This window comes from Boleophthalmus pectinirostris, unplaced genomic scaffold (assembly GCF_026225935.1).
Source record: "Boleophthalmus pectinirostris isolate CB_2022bp ecotype Guang Dong unplaced genomic scaffold, ASM2622593v1 HiC_scaffold_8, whole genome shotgun sequence".
In the NCBI taxonomy this organism is placed as follows: Eukaryota; Metazoa; Chordata; class Actinopteri; order Gobiiformes; family Gobiidae; genus Boleophthalmus; species Boleophthalmus pectinirostris.
In genome coordinates, this window is record NW_026571515.1 from 40,225,209 (window position 1) to 40,247,702 (window position 22,494).

The 22,494-nt window shown below is 40.9% G+C and overlaps 1 protein-coding gene across 1 annotated transcript; it reads left to right on the plus strand.

Annotated features, from left to right (window-relative positions):
• The first annotated feature begins 1,866 nt into the window (after positions 1 to 1,866).
• Positions 1,867 to 14,767, plus strand: renbp (renin binding protein). Its single transcript, XM_020923936.2, is given in 12 exon segments — positions 1,867 to 2,156; positions 5,095 to 5,231; positions 6,008 to 6,083; positions 6,145 to 6,220; positions 9,490 to 9,521; positions 9,523 to 9,669; positions 11,150 to 11,377; positions 11,824 to 11,905; positions 12,626 to 12,801; positions 13,585 to 13,716; positions 14,179 to 14,266; positions 14,382 to 14,767. Coding segments are annotated over 11 exon segments (1,233 nt in total). The 5' UTR covers positions 1,867 to 2,156; positions 5,095 to 5,130; the 3' UTR covers positions 14,477 to 14,767.
• The last annotated feature ends 7,727 nt before the right edge of the window (positions 14,768 to 22,494 follow it).

Sequence of the window (22,494 nt, forward strand, 5' to 3'; positions counted from 1 at the left end):
TGTAAAGGCTCAACACACACTGTCTCCAAGCTCCAGGAAACTACCTGTCCTCAAGTGTGAATGATGTTTAACTCATGTCTGTGAAACAAGAGTTACTCTGCTGTGATATGTGTGGTGTATGTAGTTTTGTCATTCTAGGACAGAAGCTCTAGAGGGGTTACTCTGGGTGTGACTGTGGAGACTGACCAGGAGGCTGTGGTCTGTGAACAGGGCATGTCTAGACCCTGTCTGTATACACCTTTTTCTGTTTGTCATAAACTCATCAGGCTTCACAAATGGACTTATATTTATCATCAAGAGATACTTAATTTCTTCCAACAGTCAAACAGTTTTATAAAGTTTCAAAAACACACAATGGACATGTTGTCAGTGTTATGGTTTTCAAGACAATTATCCAATCATTATTCAATGCAGAAATCCAGTTGGTTTAAACTTAAAATGCCTCTCTCTGATCTGAATGGTCACTACCAAACCCCAGCATCCGCAGCCAATCATGAATCAGTGCTACTGCAGCCTCTGCAGCTCAGGGAGGGATTTCTGGAGGTTCTGAGCTTTCACATGTGGCCTGTCCATAAACTGAGAATGAGACAAACTTGTATGTGTCCACTACCTGCAGGTTAAGGCTCTGGAGACACAGGTTCAGTTGTAATTAACCTTTTTTTTTAACAACAGTAAGAGTGCAGGATGCAATTCCTTTAATTGCCGAAACATAAACATGAGAAACGGTCATATGCAAAAAAAACATCACCCACATTTCCAGCTCCATTTAAGGTTCACTCACTCCACTGTAACGTCTTCTGTCGAAAATCAGACAAACATGCAGGTAGAGTATCTCTGTGAAGTTGACCCCCCATCAAACACAAACCTACACAAAAACTATGCCAATATGCTTCGTTTGTGCTGCTTTAGTTTTGGAAATAGTAACGATTCTTTTATAGGTCAAACTGGGGTCAGCCAGCCCCCAGGAAGCTTTAAAATGCTCAGAATGGAGTCAATCGTTTATGCGATTACGGTTCTTAAATATTAGCAGTTTTTCGGCTGATGACGTCATCCAGCCCCTCAAAATGATATAAAAATGTTATAAAATAGCGTTCTGGGAAAGAAAAAAAAACGCTCTGGAAAAGTATGTATCAGTCTTTAGTAACTTGCTTTTGATTCATATTTTATATAATAATACAGACTTCTCCACAGCCTCAAATCGTTTCTCTTCACAAGTTTTGCGGAGTTTTGCTAAAGCCGCTGCCGTCAGCTGAACGGAAGTGACGTCATATAATTTCCGCAAAAATAATAATTAATAATTTAAGAAATATACTAGCACAAATGAAAATTGTCACAGCACAAACAGCCCCATCGAAGTACAAACGTTTCGTAAAATTTTCTGCCTGTTTTTAAGCTGTTTAACATTTTGAAGAGCTGGATGACGTCATCGGCCGAAAATAAAACGGCTAATATTTTAAGAACCATGCAACAACAATCCCATCTGCACTTTATACTGTATTTACCTTTGCGGTTTTGTCATGCTGTTGTATTTCTGTAATAAAAAAATAAATAAACAAATAAAAAGAACCATAATCGTACAAACGAAACTTGCAGCACAAAACACCACAAACGAAGCAGACACGACTGACACCATTTTGTGCGTTTTAGAGCATTTTTAAGGTTTCTTGGGGGCTGGCTGACCCCAAATTGACCTATAAAAGAAACGTTAATATCTCCAAAACTAAAACAGCACAAACGAAACTTCTTGCAGCACAAAACAGCACAAACGTTTTTAAGCAGGTTTGCGTTTGACGGTGGGATGCGGATGCGCTCTAACAGACGCGCGCACACACACTGCTCTGTTGTTTCTCCCCCAGCTGCACACCCCCTGTCACGTGACCGACACTTCGCATGCTCCTTAAAACACACAGCCCCAGCCCTGAGACAGGACGGGAGCACCAACCCCGAGACAGGAGCGCCTCTTCGGGCTGACACCGAGCAAGCACAGCGACACACCGAGGGGACACAACTAGGGGGACACACAGCGCGACCACCGGGACTACGGACGCCCTGCACAGACCATCAGACCATCAGCAGCACATACGTCTCTTTACTGAATCGTTAAACTCTTTCAAGCCACTCTTCTGCACAAATATTTGACTTAAAACCAGTTTGGGGTGAGTATAGATTTACATTCTTCACTTACATTGTTTTTGTCTCTGGTGCATTTTTTTAAATAATCTGGACATGTGACATCCAGGAAAATGTCAAAGTGCTCAGTCAGCGGTTTCAGAGAGGTATAAGTCAGATGGTCAAGTGAAATAATGCACTGTCATCAGGATTTTGAGGTATCTGGCTGCAGAGATAACACGAAGCTGGTATATCCTAAGAAATAAGTGTATTGCAATATATATGTATTTTTTGTGATTTGGAAGTAAATTATCACTTTAGCGTTTAGATTTTGTTAATTTTATTTGTATTTATAATTTGTAACATGTCCTCTGTGATAGACACCGGGGACATTTTGGTGTTAAATCCATGTGAAGTCAACAACCTAAGCAACTTTTTTGATGATTAATGTCTTATACAGTCACCTCAAAAAGTTTTTAGACTCCTTTTTATTTTTTATATTTTTTTTTAAATCATAGAGCCACAAACTAAGCTCCTATTGTATAGGGTGACCAGACGTCCCTGTTTACTCGGGACAGTCCTAGTTTTGAGCCCTGTGTCCCCTGTCCCAGCAGATTTATACAAAACCAGTGATTTGTTCCAGTTTTATACAAGAAATGTCTCTTTTTTGGACCAATTTGATACTTGCCAACAGTAAAGAGAGTCATATACTGTCATTTGTTTCGTTAAAATACAGAAAAGCTGCTTAAAAATGACCAAAACACAAAGAAAATGTGTCACTTCTCCTTAATTACGCACTCGTTTCACAATTTTATTATTACAACTTTGAAAAACCTGGAGTTGTGTTTTGTTTCATTCCAACATGTTTGAGTAATCCTGAATCATTAGGCTGGATCAAAGCTCAAAATGCTCTGTTCCACATTGTGATGTCATCAACGGCTTTTCTCTATATTACGCTTAGTTGTTTTTTTTTGTTTGGTTGTTTGACCTTTTGTGTAGTTGAGATTTTCCACAGAAAGTCTCCAACGAGGCTTTAATAGCAGGGGTAGAACGAGACACAATTTTCATGAGACAAGACACACCACGAGAATGAGACAAGACGAGATTTTGACGTCATTTGTAATAAATAAGTAGTGCAATCTATTTCACAGTGTTGGCTTCATTTATTTGATGTAATACTTCAGTGATCAATGTAGTACCGCTTTTTGGAACTACAGCTTCTCAAATTGTATAACTCACCAGCTCTTAACTCTTTTTTTTGTCCAAGTCAAAGGTAAATGTGGGGGAAACAATCTCACATTTTTCTCATGTGTGCACAATGTTGTCGCAATTTTGTCTCTTGAGATCTTGTTCCATCCTTATAAAAGATGGTAGAAACTAAACTAAACTGCCTATAGTTATGACGGGACCTTCAGCTCTTTTATGGGATCAGAATCTTTCGAATCATTTGTAAGAGATATTCAAAAGACTGGCTCTTGTATTGACATGACAGAAGCCAGTGTGAGAAGTCATTTAACCTACAAACTCACCACAGAGAAATGGTTCAAACTGAGACTGGGAGAGTCTTTACCGTTTGAAATATTGCATAATCTGAATGCCAGTCTGTTTTTGTGCATGAACGTCTCCCTCGTGTTGCCTGATCTGCATCTGTGCTGACTCATGTGTTGGTTCAGTGTTTAATGTGTAGTGTAATTAATCATGCATAGTGTAAAAATACATAAAAAACTAGAAAGTAATAGATTAGGTTCTTTTAAAAAGTAAGATCCAATTCAACTGTTCACATTAAAGAACCGTTCTAAAGAGCCAACTCATCCCCATCACAGGACTGAGGACTGAGCTGGAGGACAGGGCAGAATCCTGTGGTGAAATCAACAGCTGATTGAAATGAATAGCTTATGGTTAATATCTCTGAAGTTAGAGTAGTGTTCATTTAGCTGCATACTTTTTACTCCTACTTGAGTACATTTTTAGTGAAGTGACATTATTCTTACTTGAGTTTGGTTTGTCTTTAGGTTACTCTTCCCACTCTACAAGTTTCAAAAACTTTATGTGGACAATATAAAATGATTTGAGCATTTGATCTCGCAGCACTCCTTCAGACATCATTTTGTTTGTCTCATTTTTCTGTTTGTGTTTCATGTTTTGTCCTTCATACTACATTAACTTCAAATTATACTGACAGTTACTCTTTAACTTACTCTTACTTGAGTAATAATTTTCCCAAATAATAGTTTACTAACTTCTTGCACCAGTTCTACTTAAGTTATATAATTTTGAAGTAACATTGCTCCTATTTGAGTACAATGTTGGACTAGTCTGCCCACCTGTGTTAATTACTGGACCTATCCATCTTATTCTGCCCCTCCCACTTTAGTCTTTAAATGCTCCTAAACCACTTCCAGTTAAACGGGGATTTTTCACGTTAATGGAGAATTTGGGAAATATTTTTCATCTTAAATATGACTTAAAGGATCCCCGGGTGTCCTGGGCCTTTCTGTGTGGAGTTTGCATGTTCTCCATGTGTCTGTGCACTGTTTGCGCGTTCTCCCTGTGTCTGTGTGGAGTTTAGCATGTTTTCCATATGTCTGTGTACAGTTTGCACTCTCTCCCTGTGTCTGTGTGGAATTTGCATGTTCTTCCTGTGACTGGGTGGGTTTCATCAATTGAAAATCACTAAGTATCATTTTTGTCATTCTCTAGAAATAGAATAAATATTACAGGATATGTTACTAGGTTCCTTTTTCAGGCCAAGAGGTTGTTTTTCACACCTGACAGTTTGGACTGCTCACTAGCGCTTTTCCTCAGAGTGGTCACGTGATGTTGCTGTGACATGTCTGGTCAGCTGATTTATTCTCTTGATCTGGAAAAAAAAACTAATAACATAAATTATCGGAAAACCAAATAAACCTCTTTTTTTTGTCAGAACAGGAATGTTGGAAGTGTATGTTGATTACTAAAGGTCACAGTGGATATGTTTTCTTACAGCTCACTGGTTCCTGCGTGTGTCCAGCAGGTGGGGCCATGTCTGTGCAGAGGCTGGAGGAGTTCAGAGAACGTATCCGCCAAGAACTGGACCGGACTGTGAACTTCTGGGTCAAGCACTCCCATGATCCTGAACACGGGTGTGTACTCTCTGCATCTAATCATCAAGTGTTTTAAAGGTGCTATATTAAACAAAATGGACGCTGGTAACACACTTTAAGCCATGTTATACTGTTGTTATCTCCTCAGAAACATATCTGGAGTTGTGTTTTATTTCCCTTTATATACATATTTACATCTCCAAAGCTCAAAATGCTTTGTTCCACCTTGTGATGTCACGAGGCAGTAGTTTAAGTTAACAGCTATCACAGCTATAACAGAGCTGCTCTTTATACAGTAGAGACTCGCAATGTCAGGGCTGAAATTATCCAAATGATTCAAGTGAAGGTGTATGGACTGTGGAGCACTTTAGGTACTACGACATGACATCACAAGGTGGAACAGTGTTTTCTGTTTGAGTGAAAAATAGAAAAGAACACAGTAAATGTGCAGAGTTTGTATGTTAAACATGTGAATGAAACAAAACAAATCTCCATGTCTGTTTGTGATGAGAAAACATTATAACAGATGAGAAAGCGGCATGATCTTGGCCCTTTAATGTCTGATAATCAGGAAGTGCACGTAGTTGTTGTTAGCTTTACTGTGAGGGCAAATCTCTGCTGTGGTCTCTGAGAGTTGAGTAAAGTGCTTATAAACTCATTACGGTGAATAATTAGGATGTTCAAAATGCATAAGGGAAGTGAGGAATAACTTTGGACCACTGCAAACTGTTTCAAATGCACTCGTTCTGTTTTTCACATTTTTAAGACTGTAAAAATCAGCAAAACGCTTTTAACACTGATAATCATGTTTGCAGGGGATTCTTCACTTGCCTCGGCAGAGATGGTCAGGTTTACGACAAGCTCAAGTACGTGTGGCTGCAGGGTCGGCAGGTAGGTGGCGCCGCTCTCGAGGCGAGCGTCTGGGCTGTATGACTGACTTTGTGCCCCTCAGGTGTGGATGTACTGTCGGCTGTACCGCACCGTGCCGCGCTTTCACACAGACGAGATCCTGCAGGCCGCCAAAGCAGGTGAGGCTCTCCATCTGGAATTCCCTGCTGTGTTTCATCTAATCTCAGAACTTTTTGAGAAGGAGGTATTATTCAGAATAGGGATGGGCATGATTAGTCGATTAATCAATAATTCATCATTAAGAATTTCATCGATTATGTTCATTTTAATCAACAAACCGAATGTAGGTTGCTGTGTGTAGCGTGACCAAACAGGGGTCTGTACATGTGTCTCTTTGCACTCAAAAGGAGCGAGACACAAACAGTCGGTCAGTCTGCAAGGTGCCGAATCGCAAATGCATATTTAACGATGATTTGTACAACAAATTCCATGCTTTCCGTTCTGGTCGGGACAAGTGTGAGGTCCATGTGCACAGTGTACAAAGCAGCACACATGTTTCGGTGCCCAGTGGGAAAAGGTTTTGCCAGGTGAGAGTCGTGCAATGTCAATGACGAGTCCCCACCTCCCTCCCCCTGTACGGTGTCCTGGTTTTGACAAATGCAAATCTGGTCACACTAACCTGTATTCCACTGAATCATGTCTTTTAATCCGACAGAAATTGAACCGCATCAGCGACACAAGAGCTGTTTTTTTATCTTCACTTAGTTTAAGCAAATTAGTGATGCGGTTTTAAGTTTTGTTTCTGTGAGAGTTGCGCAAAACTGAATTAAACACATGATAATGTCAAACGGGCTGATGTGGCTTTAGAGTCGTTACGGTTTATATGTCGTAAAGTTGAATTTATTTATGCAGATTAGTAGTGCAGATAGTAATAATAATGATGATCATTTTAATATAAAAACGTTAATGATTAATTGATAATCAATCGTTAATTCTTCCGACGATCGATTAAGAAAATTTCATCGAATGCCCATCCTTAAATCAGAATCAACTTTTTGGAGCTTTCTGCCATGTTATTCCATCGTTTTTTCAACAAAAACATGCCTGAAGAGGTTTAGATGTGTCATACGTGCATGTTTGAGTAATCTAACAATCTTTTCTGGGTATGAGTGAACCATCCTTACAATTTGCAGTACAAAAGGGTCCAAAGCTCAGCCCACAAACCTACGTTGCCCATGCTCCCACGTGACAATTCTCCATAAATATACAAAAACATGATACAATACTGTACATAGCAACTTCACAAACCTGATGCGATGTTCAGTAGTTTCATTAGCGCGATGTAAGCTGAAAGGGGAGTGACTTAGCACAGGGAGCAGTGGAGAGAACACCACGCCCTTCTTTCTGTTGACACGTTATTGCTTTACCCAGAATGGTCCATAGCATGGTCCCATCAGGCAGGTCAGATCTGTGGAGAGGCAACCTTGCTTACAGTAAGAATGTGTGCTCAAGGAGATTTAGAGCAGAACAAAGCTGTGATTTAATAAATGCAGGGTATGTTAAATGCTGTACTTTGGAACATTCCAGGCATAGAATTAACTATAGCAGAGATGGGACCAATTCACTGTTTCAAGTAAGTGTCCAGTTCTTGTTCATGTTCTCAAGCCCAGAGGTGGGTAGTTACATTTACTCAGTTACGCTACCGGTCAAAAGTTTTAGAACACCACACTTTTTCCATTTTTTTTACTGTTTACTGTTTACATCTTGTTCTTTTTTCCTGAGGTAGTTTTGGCAGAGCTTGGACTTGTGTTTTGTATATTTTATCTTTTTTTTAACCCTTGTCTGTTCAGTTCTTACCTTTGTATCATTTCAAGTTCTTCATTGAACTTGCATGACTTGAACTGCAATAAATACCTGGAAAATATATTCTAAAACTTTTGACCAGTAGTATCAAGTGACAGTTCCTCTTTAATGAATTAATCATTGGATTTATACAGCGCTTTTCAAGACACCCAAAGTACTTAACAGTGTACTATTCATTCACTCCATACTCTGTGGTTGTAAGATACTATTGTCGTCACAGCTGCCCTGGGACAGATGGAAGTGAGGATGTCAATGTGCACCATGGGCACCTCCCACCACCAACACTAACACCACTTTCATACTAGGCAATGTGGGTGAAGTATCTTGCCTAAGGACACACCAGCAGTAGTTTTTCGTAACTTGCTCCCCACTGTGGCATCTGGAATTCCTAGAGGTCTCCTGTCCAAGTACTAACCAGTCCTGCTCCTGCTTCTGAGATCTGACCAGATCAGACTTTAACAAACCAGTGTGTCAGAGTAGTAGTTTTCCCAAGTCCTTTTTTTAATCTTATTTGAGTCATTTCTTGGACCACTACATTCTACTTCTACTTGAGTAGTACTTTGAAGTAATGTTACTCTTACTTACTTGTACAATGTTTTGGCTACTCTGTTCTTGGTAAGTCCCCTGGCCTGTGCTGTGAGTTTCAAGTTCTATCAAGTGTTTATACCAAATTACTGAATATAGCTCACATGTTTTGTGTAGCTGATGCTTCTGGTCACAAATAGAGAAGTGGGTGGGGCCTGCTCCACTTTGGTTTGTAAAATGAAGCAGTGAAACTAGACCTGACTGGGTGCTGTATAGAGACATCAGCCCCTCTTAAGTCCCATGGCTTAGTCCATTTTAATGAAGGCCAGTCTCACTTACTTTTTATGTTAATATCACCCAGAACATGCCACCTTCTCAGGGGTGGAATATGACCCAGATAATTATTTGCTCACTTACTGGAGACTTCCATCCTCACTCCTCCTGGTGCATACTGTTGTTGTGTCTTTAAGCAGGGCTCTTTATCCACCTTGCTTCTATACTGGTTTAAGAATGTGTGTGTTCAAAGTGTACTTTAGATGAGCTTTGTACTCCGGAGGTTTGAACATCATGAAACAGCAGGTGGAAGTTTTAAAGATCCTACATTATATGAAATGGACTCTTGTGAGCTTTAAAATCTTGTTACCTCCTCAAAAACATATCTGAACTGTATATTATTCATTCATGTTCGATTAACCCTTTGTTATTAGTCTGTCTACATCTCCAAAGGTCAGAATGCTCTGTTCCACCTTGTGATGTCACACCTTCTAGTGAAGGTGTATGTTTTAAAAACACAGTGGAGCACTCCCTGTATTACCACATGACATCACAAGGTGGAAAGTGAGTGTTTTCTGTTTGAGAGAAGAACAGGGTTTCTGTGTTAAATATGTGAGAATGATACTAAAGACCTGTTTGTGATGAGGAAAATACATAATTACATAGATCAGAAAATAGTTTAATATGGGCCCTTTAAGCGAAAGCCATGACAGACAGTTATGCCAACAAACAAATGATGAAGTTTGATATTTGTGTGTATCTATACTACACTTGTGTTGTGTGGTAGGGGGAGCATTCCTCAGAAAACACGCTCGTGTGGGGGGGCAGCAGTGGTCCGTGGAAGTGTGCCTTCTGTCTGAGCAGAGATGGGAAAGCCGTGAAGATCCAGAGGAGCATCTTCAGCGAGTGCTTCTATATCCTGGGCCTGGACGAACTGAGCAGAGTCACAGGAGACAGGGACATGCAGGTGTGTGGGGCTGATACAGGTGTGTGCAGTCTAGAGTGCACACTGTGTGTATATGCACATCAGGTCATAGGTCACGATGGGTCTCAGCTAAACTTCATCATGTGATCTGACCTGAGGCCAGTTTCTGAGCTGGCTCTGGGTCATTCAGGTGCTTCATATATATTAGAACAATATGCAGTGAATTGATCACTCTTTGATATGCTAGATTTATTAGTTGTAGCCTCTTAATTCAGGTTTGGTCATTGTAGTAATTTCTTGTATTTTGGTGGATTTTCAAGGAGGTTTTTTAAATTAGGCTCACCTGTGCTCTCTGGTCTTCTTCTGTCAGGGCAAAAACAAACAAATACAGCAGAGCCATTGCACACTGGGACTTACGAGTCTGGGCAACAGACACATTAATTTCCGGGTTTTTCAGGAAGTGTGGGAATCCTTGTATAGCTGTTGTTGTGTTCTGATTGGTTCACATCCTCCTCCTCCCAGTGGTTTCTCCTGACATCAGCAGTAATCTAATAATTAATCTATTAACCACTAACCCCTTATTATTCAGAGGAACACCTAAGTCTGATCATCTCACATGCTCAGAACCCTCTCATAGTCTAGTAGATTACAGCAGCTGCTTTCCTCCAGTCCACAGTGTGACAGTAGAGGGCGCTCTTTCACATCCTTTTATTATTTACATGTGTCTAATACAATAGTATAGAGTTGAGAGAGGAGGTGATGAGAAGTACAAAGTTACAATATTCTAAAGCAGGGGTCTCCAAGTCTTTCAAGTAGCTCACCAAGGAGATTTCTGAATTACATATATTGTCCTGAATAACTCAAATTTGATGAATTCATTCTATCATTTTGATACCTGATTTTGTGCACTCATAAATTAATAATGGTTTATGTTTTATTTAACTGTATCCCATCTAAGTCTTGCCATGGCTCTTATGTATACTTTATTTCCTATGACCTCTTAAATTAGCAGCTCTCTGGAATTTTTGTTTTGTAAAGAAAGCTCATCTGAAGAAAAAGGTTGGAGACTCCTGTTCTAAAGAGATTTCAGACAGGCCACATACATGGGTGGTATGAGAGGAGATGGACTCACCACTGCACACTGCACACTGCACCAAACAATAACAACAATCAATACGAACTATAGACAAGACAAGAGGCCTCACAGATGTGGAGTGTCCTGAGTGAGACTCTACACATCAGACTTACCAAAAACCATCAATACAACTGTTGGACAAGGACAAGGACAGAGGAGATGTGGAATTTATGATTCAGGACTGACCAAGAGCATCTGAGAAAGAAATATATTTATATACAGGTTTTTAGAAGCCTACACTAGAAGACGAGCAGGGTTTTCTTAAAATCATGAGTTGTTTTGTTGTTGCAGATGACCTGATTAAGTACAAACTTTACTTTTGCACACAATCATATTGCTTTGGTATTGTACAGTGCCTTTGCCCCACCCTCTCATTGCTCTGTGCAGGCAGAGGCTGAGCAGATGATGGAACAGATAGTGCACTGGGTGCAGGTGGACCCCTCAGGCCTGGGGCGCCCTCAGCTCCCGGGGGACCCTCCCTCAAGCAGCATGGCTGTCCCCATGATGCTGCTGTGTCTGGTGCAGCAACTGAGCGAGGACCGTGGCCCCGAGGCAGCCCTCAAGTACCAGAGCGTGGGCCAGTGGTGTGTGCAGCAGATCCTCATGCATCTGCAGGTAGGTCATATGTACAGGTCCAACATACAACACATATGCAAGTCCAAACATTTGAGTTATTTCAGCTTGTTGGTTTGTATTCATCCTGAGTCAGTGGAGGTGTTCACAGAGACAGTTGGCCCAGAATGACAGAAACCATTGTGCCAGTCTGCCCCAGGCACCAGGCTCAGGCACAGCACCTCCATAGCTTGTGTACCAGAGCTGGTGTACCAGAGCTGGTGTACCAGAGCTGGCCGAAGTGACCTCAAAGCTTTTGCAAAGAATAATAAGAGTATCTGATGCCATCTAAAGGAAAAAACAAAGTATGAACCGAAGGCATTAGACAGGCTCTCACATTCTCTGTAAGATATAAACTGCACTGGAAATGTTTCTGTGATGTTTTGGTTATGAATAGAATGAACTAGTATTGATGTATTTTTCCTGTACCGTGGCCCTTGCTCTTCCAGAGAGGAGGGACAGCCGTGCTCGAGAATGTGTCTGTGGATGGGGCTGAGCTGGAGGGCTGTCAGGGCCGACTACAGAACCCAGGTGAGCTCCCGCCAGGGACCCATGTCTCTCCCTCCAGGGACCCTAGTCCCTTCCTCAAAGGGCCCACTGCAAGTGCACTTCCTCCAGGGTCCCAGGGTGAGATGAGTCCTTCTATGGACTCTGTGGCCTGGGCTCCTGCTCTGATTGGTCCAGCTTAGTCTAGTTTAGTCTAGTTTCATATTTTGATAATGGTAACTGTCCCCTGGACTGTACAGACTCTAAAACACATAAGACACATAAGAAAAGTCCTATTAGAACATAGCAGCATTCTTAACAAGAAGAAAGCATTATTATGCTAAATTGACTTTTTGGACTAACATGTTGTAACATTGTTCTTTCATCAAAAACATGAACAGGTTTTATATGCTGTCCATGTCATAACATGTTTTATCTGTAAACCCTCCTCACAGCAGTACACTCCTCACAATTCTACGTCACCCATGCTCCCACAAGGCCATTTTCCATAATTATACAAAAACATGATACAAAACAACACACTACAACTTGACAAACCTGATGTGACAACACAACATTTATCTGGTTGTTTAAGTGATTTAAAAGTCTGTACAGTGTAAATAATTATTTGACTAGTCGACAAATAAAAAATGTATTGTTTACTGGTTGCAGTCGTACACATGAGTAGTGTTGTGTGGACATGATTAGTGTTGTGTGGATGTTGGGGCTGTGGCTGACACACTCCCTGTGTGCTGTTGGTGTCAGGACATGCTCTGGAGGCCGGATGGTTCCTGCTGCAGTACGCCTCACAGTGGGGGCTCCAGGACCTGCAGCACACAGCCATCACAAGCTTCATGGAGGGGCCCTTCCACAGCGGCTGGGACCCAGAGCATGGGGGCCTCTTCTATTTCAGGGACGTTGACGGTCACTGCCCCACACAGGTGAGGGAGTGGGGAGGGACGAGCTCAGGCTATTATGCAAAATGGACTTTTCAGATTATGGAAACTTTATTGAGCCCAATTCATTTGCAGCATTTTCAGAGAAGTTCTCACTAAATGTTTTTCATGTTAACAATCAGTTCTCCACAGAAGTGTAACAACCCTCTGTAACAAACACATTGTACAGAAACAGTGGAAAGAGCAGACCTGGAGTAAGTTAGATGGACTTTTGGGAATTTTACCTAACTTTTTACTTTTAGACACCAACTTTACCAGTATTACTGAGAGCATGTGGTCTTATGAGTGCAGAGTAGTGTCATGATACTAAAATTTCAAACTATTTCAGTATTAAGGAAGAGACTCGATACTCAATACTGGTTCTGATACCATGACAATAATAAAAAAAACACTCTTTCTTTAGGCAATAGAATGTGATTTTGAATATTAAATAACAGTACTTTCTTTTCTATTCCCATGTGTCTTATATGTGTGTAATCCCTCAGTGGTCCAGGTAGATTCAGGTAGATCCCATAGTTTATACTGAAACTACACTGCAAAAAAGCTTGGCCAAAATTTAAGATATAAACACTTACATCTATCAGAAAATGACTGTCCATGCAGCAAGATCATTTTACTTGACAAGTTATCTTAAAATAAACTACCTCTAGAATTAAGCAGTCTCAGAACGAGTAAGTGGATAATAAATCTGAAAATAAACTGAATAATATAAGTTTTAAAATCTTGGCCAGTGATGCGCTCTCTCTTTCTACCCCTCTCTCTATACAGTTGGAGTGGAGTATGAAGTTGTGGTGGCCGCACTGTGAGGCTCTGGTGGCCTTCCTCATGGCGTACACACACACCCAGCGCCCGGAGCTACTGGAGCGCTTCACCCAGATCTATGACTACACCTTTAAACACGTGAGTCCTCCTCTTTTACACTATAACTACACCTTTAAACACGAGTCCTACACTGCTACACTGTGTACATGGTGTTTTAATAGCATTAGTTACTAGTATTTTTTGGCAATTTGGGTGCAAACTAGGTACATTTGCAAAATTTTCTCAGTGTGTGCATCATGCAGGACTGTCCTTATTACAGCCAAGTGATTCTAACACAGGGGTAGCTCAGTGTTTAGAGCAGTAGCCCCTCAACCTGAGGTTTGACTTGCCTCATATGAGTGCGATGTGTGCAGGAGTGATTGGACAGAGGGGCCTGTTAAAGCACACTACAAGTGTATGGCTTTATTCTTCTTATAAACATGTGTTCATTATGAATGAAGTGTGTATTCCTGCTTTATTAAGTCTAAGCGTAGTCATCATAAAGAGGCAGCTCTTCCCTCACTCGTGGTGAACAGTGCTTTGTGTGTTTGTGTGTTGCAGTTTCCAGACACTCAGAGTGGAGAGTGGTTCGGATACCTCACTCAAGAGGGCAAGGTGGCTCTGGACTTTAAAGGAGGACCCTTCAAAGGTAAGAAGCATTTCACTGATCTTGTTCTGGTCTTCTATCTCAATTATTCACAATGTGTGTGTCTGTGTGTTTGTGTGTGTGTCCGCACAAATGTGTGTGTGTTTGTGTGCTGCAGGGTTCTTTCATGTGCCACGTTGCCTTCTTATGTGTGAGAACATGCTGGACCAGATCCTGGACCAGGACCAAATGAAGAGCCAGACCTCAGACTAGAACCAGACCTACGACCGGGACTAAAACCAGACCAGGTGGGAGCTGTCAATCAACACTCTGCTCTTTCTTTTTATAATGGTGATTTTATAAAATTATGTTTTTTTAATATAATTACATAATGATTGCAGTGTCATATAAATAAAATAAACAATTGTTTGCTGATTGTGGACTTGACACTCTCCAGTACTGTTTATGTTTGGTCTATATTTGTATGATATGAAGACCTCTGTGATTCTACTTCAGTTGTGGAATACAGACATTTGTGATTAAAGTGAATCATTTGAACTGTAATTGTGATAAGTGACTTGACACAGTACATAAATATACAATAATGTTATAACATTGAGTAAACCTGAGTCTAACATAAATGTACCTTTTATATTAGAACAACTGCCTCCTCTCACTCATCTGCTCTTTTCCTCTATCATCTTTCCTTCCAACTCCTCTCCTCTTTTAAGCTCATCTCTTCCTCCCCTCCTCCCCTACTCTCTCCTCCTCGGGTCATTGGGTCACTCCTATCTCCAGTTGTTGTGTAGATGTGATAGGAGCACATTTTGTAGAAAAGTGTGTGAAATCTAATCAGAGAGTCCTTGTCCCACATCAGCCCAATCAGGCGCAGGATCCACAGGCCTGATCAGAGACTCAGGATCTGTTTGTGCTCATCTCTGTTACACTCTGCTCTACATACCCCTGACATGTGATAGGCTGATAAACACTGAACATTACAGTGAAAAGCGCAGGATGTGGCTCTGTTTGTACCTGACAGACTGGATCATTTTAAAGCTGACATATTGTGCAGACTCAACTTTTCAGACCCTTAAGCCATGTTTTATCAGTTTCTTCTCATTGACCCTGTGAAGTTGTATTTGGAGTGATTCATGCGTGTTTGAGTCAGCTTTATTCTCTTGTATTGAAGACGTCATTGCTCCACCACCAGTACATGCTCACTGTGACGTATGCACTTCGGTCTTCAGTTTGATTTTCTTACACGTAGGATTCAGCCCACAGCATGCGCCGAATTCAACCTCAAGTGCTGCTTATACTATTATAGCTGTATATTTTACTCAGATACAAGGGGAAGTAGTCTCTGTACGTGTCTCTGTACATTTTGTTTGTCTCCATGATGATTGCTCTGCCTGGAATGTTCCATGGTGTGGCATTATAAATATATCTCCATGAAGAGAGCACATGGCATATTTATATACTAGGGATGTAACAGTAACCGAAATATTGTGATATCGTATTGTCAAAGTTCCCGCAATAATATCGTGGACCATCACAATATATCAAATTACAAGACTCTTTGCTTAAATGAAGAGTTATGATGCAGCAGTAGCTAAAAAAGACAGAGAGAACTACATAGACCATGATCCTTTGCTCCATTTCAATGTAGTACAAGAAGAAATAACAGTTCAAAGCACTTTTAAGTTGTAGGCATTTTAAGAGAAAAAAGTAGCATATTAACAGTTTTGTTCGCCTCCACAGAATGTCACAATAAACATTGTACCTTGAGATGTATATCATGAAAATATCGTACCGAGAGATTTGGATATTGTTACATTCCTAATCGTGAACCTCCCCACAATATCATGACCTTTCTCATGATATCACAATATTGTCCCCCGGAGGAGCTGGAGGAAGTGTGTGTGGAGAGGGAAGTCTGGAGGCCCTTCTCAGACTGCTGCCCCTGCAACCCGACCCCGGATAAGCGGAAAAAAATGGATGGATGGATGACGATATTGTATCGTGAGACTTGGATATCGTTACACCCCTAATATATACGTATTTTTTAAAGGACAATTTTAGCAATGAATATACCTTTATTGAGTAAATGAGTAAATATTGAGTAAATATTTTAATGCCATACTGTGGAACATTCTTGGAAGTTGGTGAATGATTCACTGTAAAAGCTACATAGTGTACCTTTAATAATAATAATAATAAAAAAAAGGCCATGTTAAACTTAAACTGAGATGAAACAGAATGATGTCAGATCTGTTCTTATCCATATCACTTTAGAGATGAGAGATCATCCACTGATCCACTGATATACTTAAAGTTATGGTACTTAACTTTCTGGAGGTGGTACATCACCTGCACCATTCCATGGAACAAAGTTAAAACCATATTTCAGAACAGTCTCCATGAAGAGAGATTCACTAGCGAGGACCACACCACAACAATGGAATATGATAAAGATGTTTATTGACAGTGGATAGATGTGATGTTGGGGGGAGACGCTGGGTGGGGGTACAATCTCCAATCCAAAATGGTCACCCAGCTGATTCAGAACCCCACCTCCTTAAAGATGATGTCTTTGGGCTAAAGGCTGGACGAGAGACACGAGGTGGAAGAGAGGGGGTCGAGAGAGCTGACACACACAGTCTTGTCATGATAGGCCGTATAACAGGGCTTCTGGGTAATTGAAGGCGTGGATAGGATAAACTGTGTTTGGCTGGAGAGAAGGTTGAGGCGTGTCCCAGCTCCTGAATCTCAATTAATCACATTAACTCCACTTCATTTTATGCCATTCTGTGCAGGATTATGGCCAAAGAAACAACATTTAAAGGGAAACAAGCAGGAGGAGGCCCTCTGTCAGGCAAAATAAGAGCCTGCTCTCAGTGAGGATGCATGAATTATATGATTTTCAGTTCTATAAAAACATGTTTTTATTTGAGTCTATTTTTTTTGGCCGGAAAAGTTGCATACTGTGGCTTTAAATCATGATTCTGTATCCCATCATTTAACTTGTATGGTATAGTTTTGATTATGTTATTAATTTCTTTTTTCAGAACCGAGAGTTTGTTTTCATACCTGACAGTTTGGACTGTTCACTAGCGCTCTTCCTCAGAGTCTCATGAAGTTGCTGTGACGTGTCTGCTCAGCTGATTTAAACAGGTTTTGGCGCTGTCGTCCTACCAGTGGAAGCAGGACGACACTGCACCATCTGCATAACATAAAATATCAGAAGACCAAATGAATCTCATTGGACTATACAGTTTTGATTATTAAAACACCAGTAATGCAAGTGAGACAAGTCTAACATTTGTGGCAAAGATCTCCATGGAGATAAACAGGGCTATACAAGAGCAGGTCTAATAAAAGGCCAGTCCTCTGAGCTACGACAAAACCAAGCCAAAACGTATTAGACAGTATCACATGTATTTTCTACAGTACTGTGAAGTTCATTTTGCCCAGTTATCCATGTGTGAGATGTGATGTTTGTTTATCTCTATCACAATGCTGTGAGGAGGACATGTTCAGACCTGATACAGACCGATACAGACCCCATAGTTCATGTAGTAGTGTAGCATCCACACTCTTTGCTCTCAGGAAATGTACAGGAAGTGACTGAGCAGACAAATGATTCACTGCTCAAGAGGTCTGTCACCTGTTGTCTTCATGCAGATGATTTTTACTTTCCATGTTCCACAAGGGTTTTTCAAGCTATTGTCATGGATGGATGGACAAGCAGGTGACACCAGGTGAAGTTACAGTCACAGTAAGAATGCATGTTTACAGGGCACTTTTTCAGCATTAAACCTTTAAAGGAATATAGTTTAACAAGTGGAACAGTTCAGGGAAAGCACTTACATCTCCATACTCATGTGGAGATGGCGTATCTCTTCCACTAGACTTTGGAAGTATTGTACAGTATACCATTCCTTAACTCCTCATCCCACCCCAGTGCACAGGGGGAGGCCGGCCCTGCTCTCCCCTCGTCCTGGGCTCTCTGTGCGTTCAGCCTGTACACGTGGGGAGTGCATGCCCGGAGCCTGGCCCTGCAGGTGGAGAGAGACTGATAGAGCAGAGAGGCCTTGAGTGCTGCCTACACACACCACACACACACACTACACATACACATACACATACACACACCCATATAAACCCCATACACACAGGTGGAGATAGAGGAGAACTTGTAACTCTGCAGCAGTGTTTTTTGACATTGTGTCTGTTAACCAGCTGGACCAAAAAAAAAAAGAAAGATACAAAGTGTGGCTGGGTTACACTCAGACGAGTAGGCGAAGATCACATGTTTTCAAAAGTTTCAAAGCTCTGTTTCACCTGCTGATGTCATGAGGTGGGGCCCTCTTCTCCTCTGCCTTCACCTCATTGCATCTACGTGAAGTAAAAACAAATCTGTGAATAATAACACAGAAGAGGGCTTTGAGTACAACACAGTACACATTAGAGCCCAGTTTAAAGTCAAATTCCTGGTGGGGGCACGCTACACACACATTTCTATGGAGACAAAAAGTCAATACGTAACATTCTGAATGGAGACAGATCAGTTTTATGTTCTTCTTTCAAACAACATTTCCATGGAGAATAGCAGGTTATGCCTTTAACAAGGATCAGCTGTTTTTAGAAGTTTTAAATACAAGAAATATAACTACTCATTTTCTTTTATCCTGATTTCAAATATCTGTCTGATTTAAACTTTAAACAAGAAACTCAGTAAGACCTGTGCTTTTCAAATACAAACATCCTGCGCTGCCATGTTTTGTTTTTCACTTCATTTTTGTAATTTCCCTGAACCAGTAATGAAGTAATTGGTGAGGGCTTTTGAATTTTGACTTCTTTTGACTTTTCCTTCAACAATTTTGAGACCCTAAACATCAAAGAATATTTTCAGACAGGGTATAGAAATGTAGGCTGGTGCTACCTAGTGCGATCCAGTTTCTTTTCTCTCCAGCGACTAGGTCAGAAATCAGAATACTCTAGAGTCTAGAGTCTTCCAGGGTTCTTGCAAACCGTCTAGAGTCTAGACGGTTTGCAAGAACCCTGGAAGATGTAAACCATGCACCGTCCAATCAGCTGTGAGCTGTGAAGCCATGACATCAAACTCGTGGCGCCTGACTGTGTTCCTTTTGTGGTACAGCACAACAGTAAACAAAGCGGTCGTGATGGATGTAGACGAAGACAGACATTCTGTGTTGGAAAGGATTCCCGAGATCAAGGATTTAAAGTCGGAACAAAGAGAATGTTTGGTGAATTTTATCAAGGGGAAAGACGTGGGACTGCGGGACTTGGGAAAAGCTTAATATACCAGTTAGCCCCGTTAGCGGCAAATTACATACGTTGTTTAATTTACTTACCGTCAAGCGAACAAATCCTAACGCTGAGAGGTCAGACGGTTTCCACGAAGGGACACCGGCTGATGAATCAGGTTATTAGCCAATCTGGTGAAAAATGGGATAAAATGGGCATCATGAGACCATCTGACGTGACTCAACAGTTCCACCTGGAATTTACAAAAATTAGAAGTCTATGGGCGGCCTAAAAGCATATTTGGGTGTAGGTCAAAGAAATTCAGACCAGTGATAAAGCTCCAGGAGACAAGCAAAAAGCCTCCTCATTTTCTTATGGAACAATAAAACAATGACATATTTGCAGTTCACTTGTGGTCTTCATGTCAGTCAGAAAAGTCTGAGCTGGACCAAGCCTGGACCTTCAGCGCTTCAAAGGCGACAGTAGCTCAGATGGAAAGAGTGTTTCTCCACTAAGCTGAAGGCTGATGGTTCAAATTCTGCTCCAGGTGAATGTTGTTGTTGTGTCATTGGGCAAGACACTTACCCCCTTGCCCCCACTGACTGTGTATACATTGGTGCATGAGGACGTGTTGATGTAAAGTGTTTTGCGTGCCTTGAAGATGGAAAAGAGCTGTACAAAAAAACATGACCAAATAGAATTACAGTGAAAGTGTATTGTGTATGTAGGACCGGGGGTGGGGGGTTGAGGGTGAGCTCAGTGAGATGGGGGTAAAAAAACAAAAACAAAACATGACTATTAACTACTAAACATGTGCATTTCTTAAAAATTTTCTTTAACATTAACTTTTATTTTGTACAAACGATAAACGATAAAACGTTGTGCCTTCGTTAATGTTAGTATTAGTTTGCACGACCATAAATGAAAACAAAATTTCCTTAATTTTTTATTCTTTTTTAAAATTCTCATTATAGTTTATTTCGCACGATCATAAACGATAAAATTTTTTGCCATTGTTAACATTATTATTAGTTTGTACGACCATAAATGAAAAACAAATAATCCTTACATTCTTGCATTCTCATTGTTGTTTATTTCGCACGATCATAAACAATAAACTTTTGTCCCTTTGTTAACATTATTATTAGTTTGTACGACCATAAATAGGAGAGAGGAAAAAAAAAAAAAAAGATAAGAACGAGGAAGAAAGAAATTTCAGGTTGAGATTTTGGTTTGTAAAATAATCGGAGCAATGACTTTAAACAGTCCAACACTGTAGAAACTTTTTTAAAAGAGTATAGACTGTTGTGTTTTGGAAAATACGGAGCTCTGGAGTTGATAAATTGTGCATTGAGTTTTGTTTGTTTTAATTTATATATTGTCTCTTATATGTACAGTGAGTGGAGTTGTGAATGCAAACTTGTTGTGCATGCATTTGGTGCCTTTGTTTCAGCTCGGACTCTTACTGTTATGACCCATTTTGTTTGCCGCAAATGATCCAAAAAATAAAAATAAAAAATTTGAGTGAAAGTACACAATAAGCAAAGATCATCCTCAGTTACCAAGAGCTACAGCGGTGGCCCTGAGCATCAGAGGTGTGGGTGTGTGTGTGTGTGTGTGTGTGTGTGTGTGTGTGTGTGTGTGGGAGGGGGCGGGAGGGGGTGCATGGGAAGAGCAGGGAGTGAATGCGTTATCGGTGTGTGACGCAGGCTGTCTCATGAACCTTATCTCTACCCTGAGCCTGATACTTTGTTGTGAGCTCCAGGCCTTCTGCTGTTTCCTCCTGGCGTTTCAGAATCTCTGGACCTGCTTTTTTCTTGTTTTAAAATGTGAAAAACAGAACTAGTTCATTTGAAACACTTTGCAGTGGTTGAAAGTTCTTCCTCACTTACCTTAGGCATTCAGAGCATCCTCATTATTCACCTTGATGAGTTTATAAGCACTTTATAAGCACAGCTTGGAGTTTTATTTACAAAAATGTTAAAGGTGCTTTTAACAGGTGAGGATACTACTGCAGGGGTGAGGCTCCACCCTAAAGCTGGGGTGAAGGAGACATGCTATAAAGTGAAAAACAAACAAGATTAATACAAAGAAAACCATTACCACAACTGAAAACACCCAATTACAAGTGCCACCACCACCAATAACTAGAAATAAGGTCTCCCTCTAAGTGAGCCCCTCCACACCCAGCTCCCTCCAGCCCACACCCACTGCAGAGCTGGAACAAATCAACAATCAAAAACTAAAACTCAAAAACGGCAACCAGCACTGAGCCTGTGAGCACAGTGCGGTTCATAAAATACATTAATTAAAATTAAACAATACAATAAAAGTTAAAAGCATACCTCTGATCTGGACTGTTAAAATGGCGAAAAATTTCATAAAATGGGCATCGCAAGACCATCTGACACGACTCAACAGCATCACCTGGAATTTGCAAAAATTAGAAGTCTATGGGCAGCCAAAAAGTATATTTTGATGTAGGTCAATTCAGACCAGTGATAAAGCTCCAGGAGACAAGCAAAAATGTTTTTGTGACTCTGCCCTATGATGAACAGGGAGTTGCCCATATTGGATAAAAAAAATTAAGCTCTGTTTTGATTGTGTGGTTGAAATATAGATCTAGTCCCTGCTTTTTGGTCCATATGAGCTCAGATTGGGCATGTCACCCATAGTACGCCAGCGAAAAACACCTCTCACGGCCACAGTCAGTGCCCTAGAGAGCTCAAATTCAAATGTGTCAAATCCCATATTTCCTGTTTATCTGAAACCTGCTCAAAAGGCAGGTGCAAGTTCCTGGTTGGTGCATGGGAGGGATGTGCGCACTGTGGCAAGGGCCATCGTTGCCACTTGTGGATTTAATTGCTATTTTTCTGTTATTGTGACCCCCAGTGCCCACTGACTCAATGTTGACAAAAGTAGTGTGACGGGCTCATGTCCCTCAGACACACTCCTGACATCAGACTGTTTCCAAACCCCCGTGTTGAATGCCTGGGCCATATTTATAACTGCTAAAATGAATG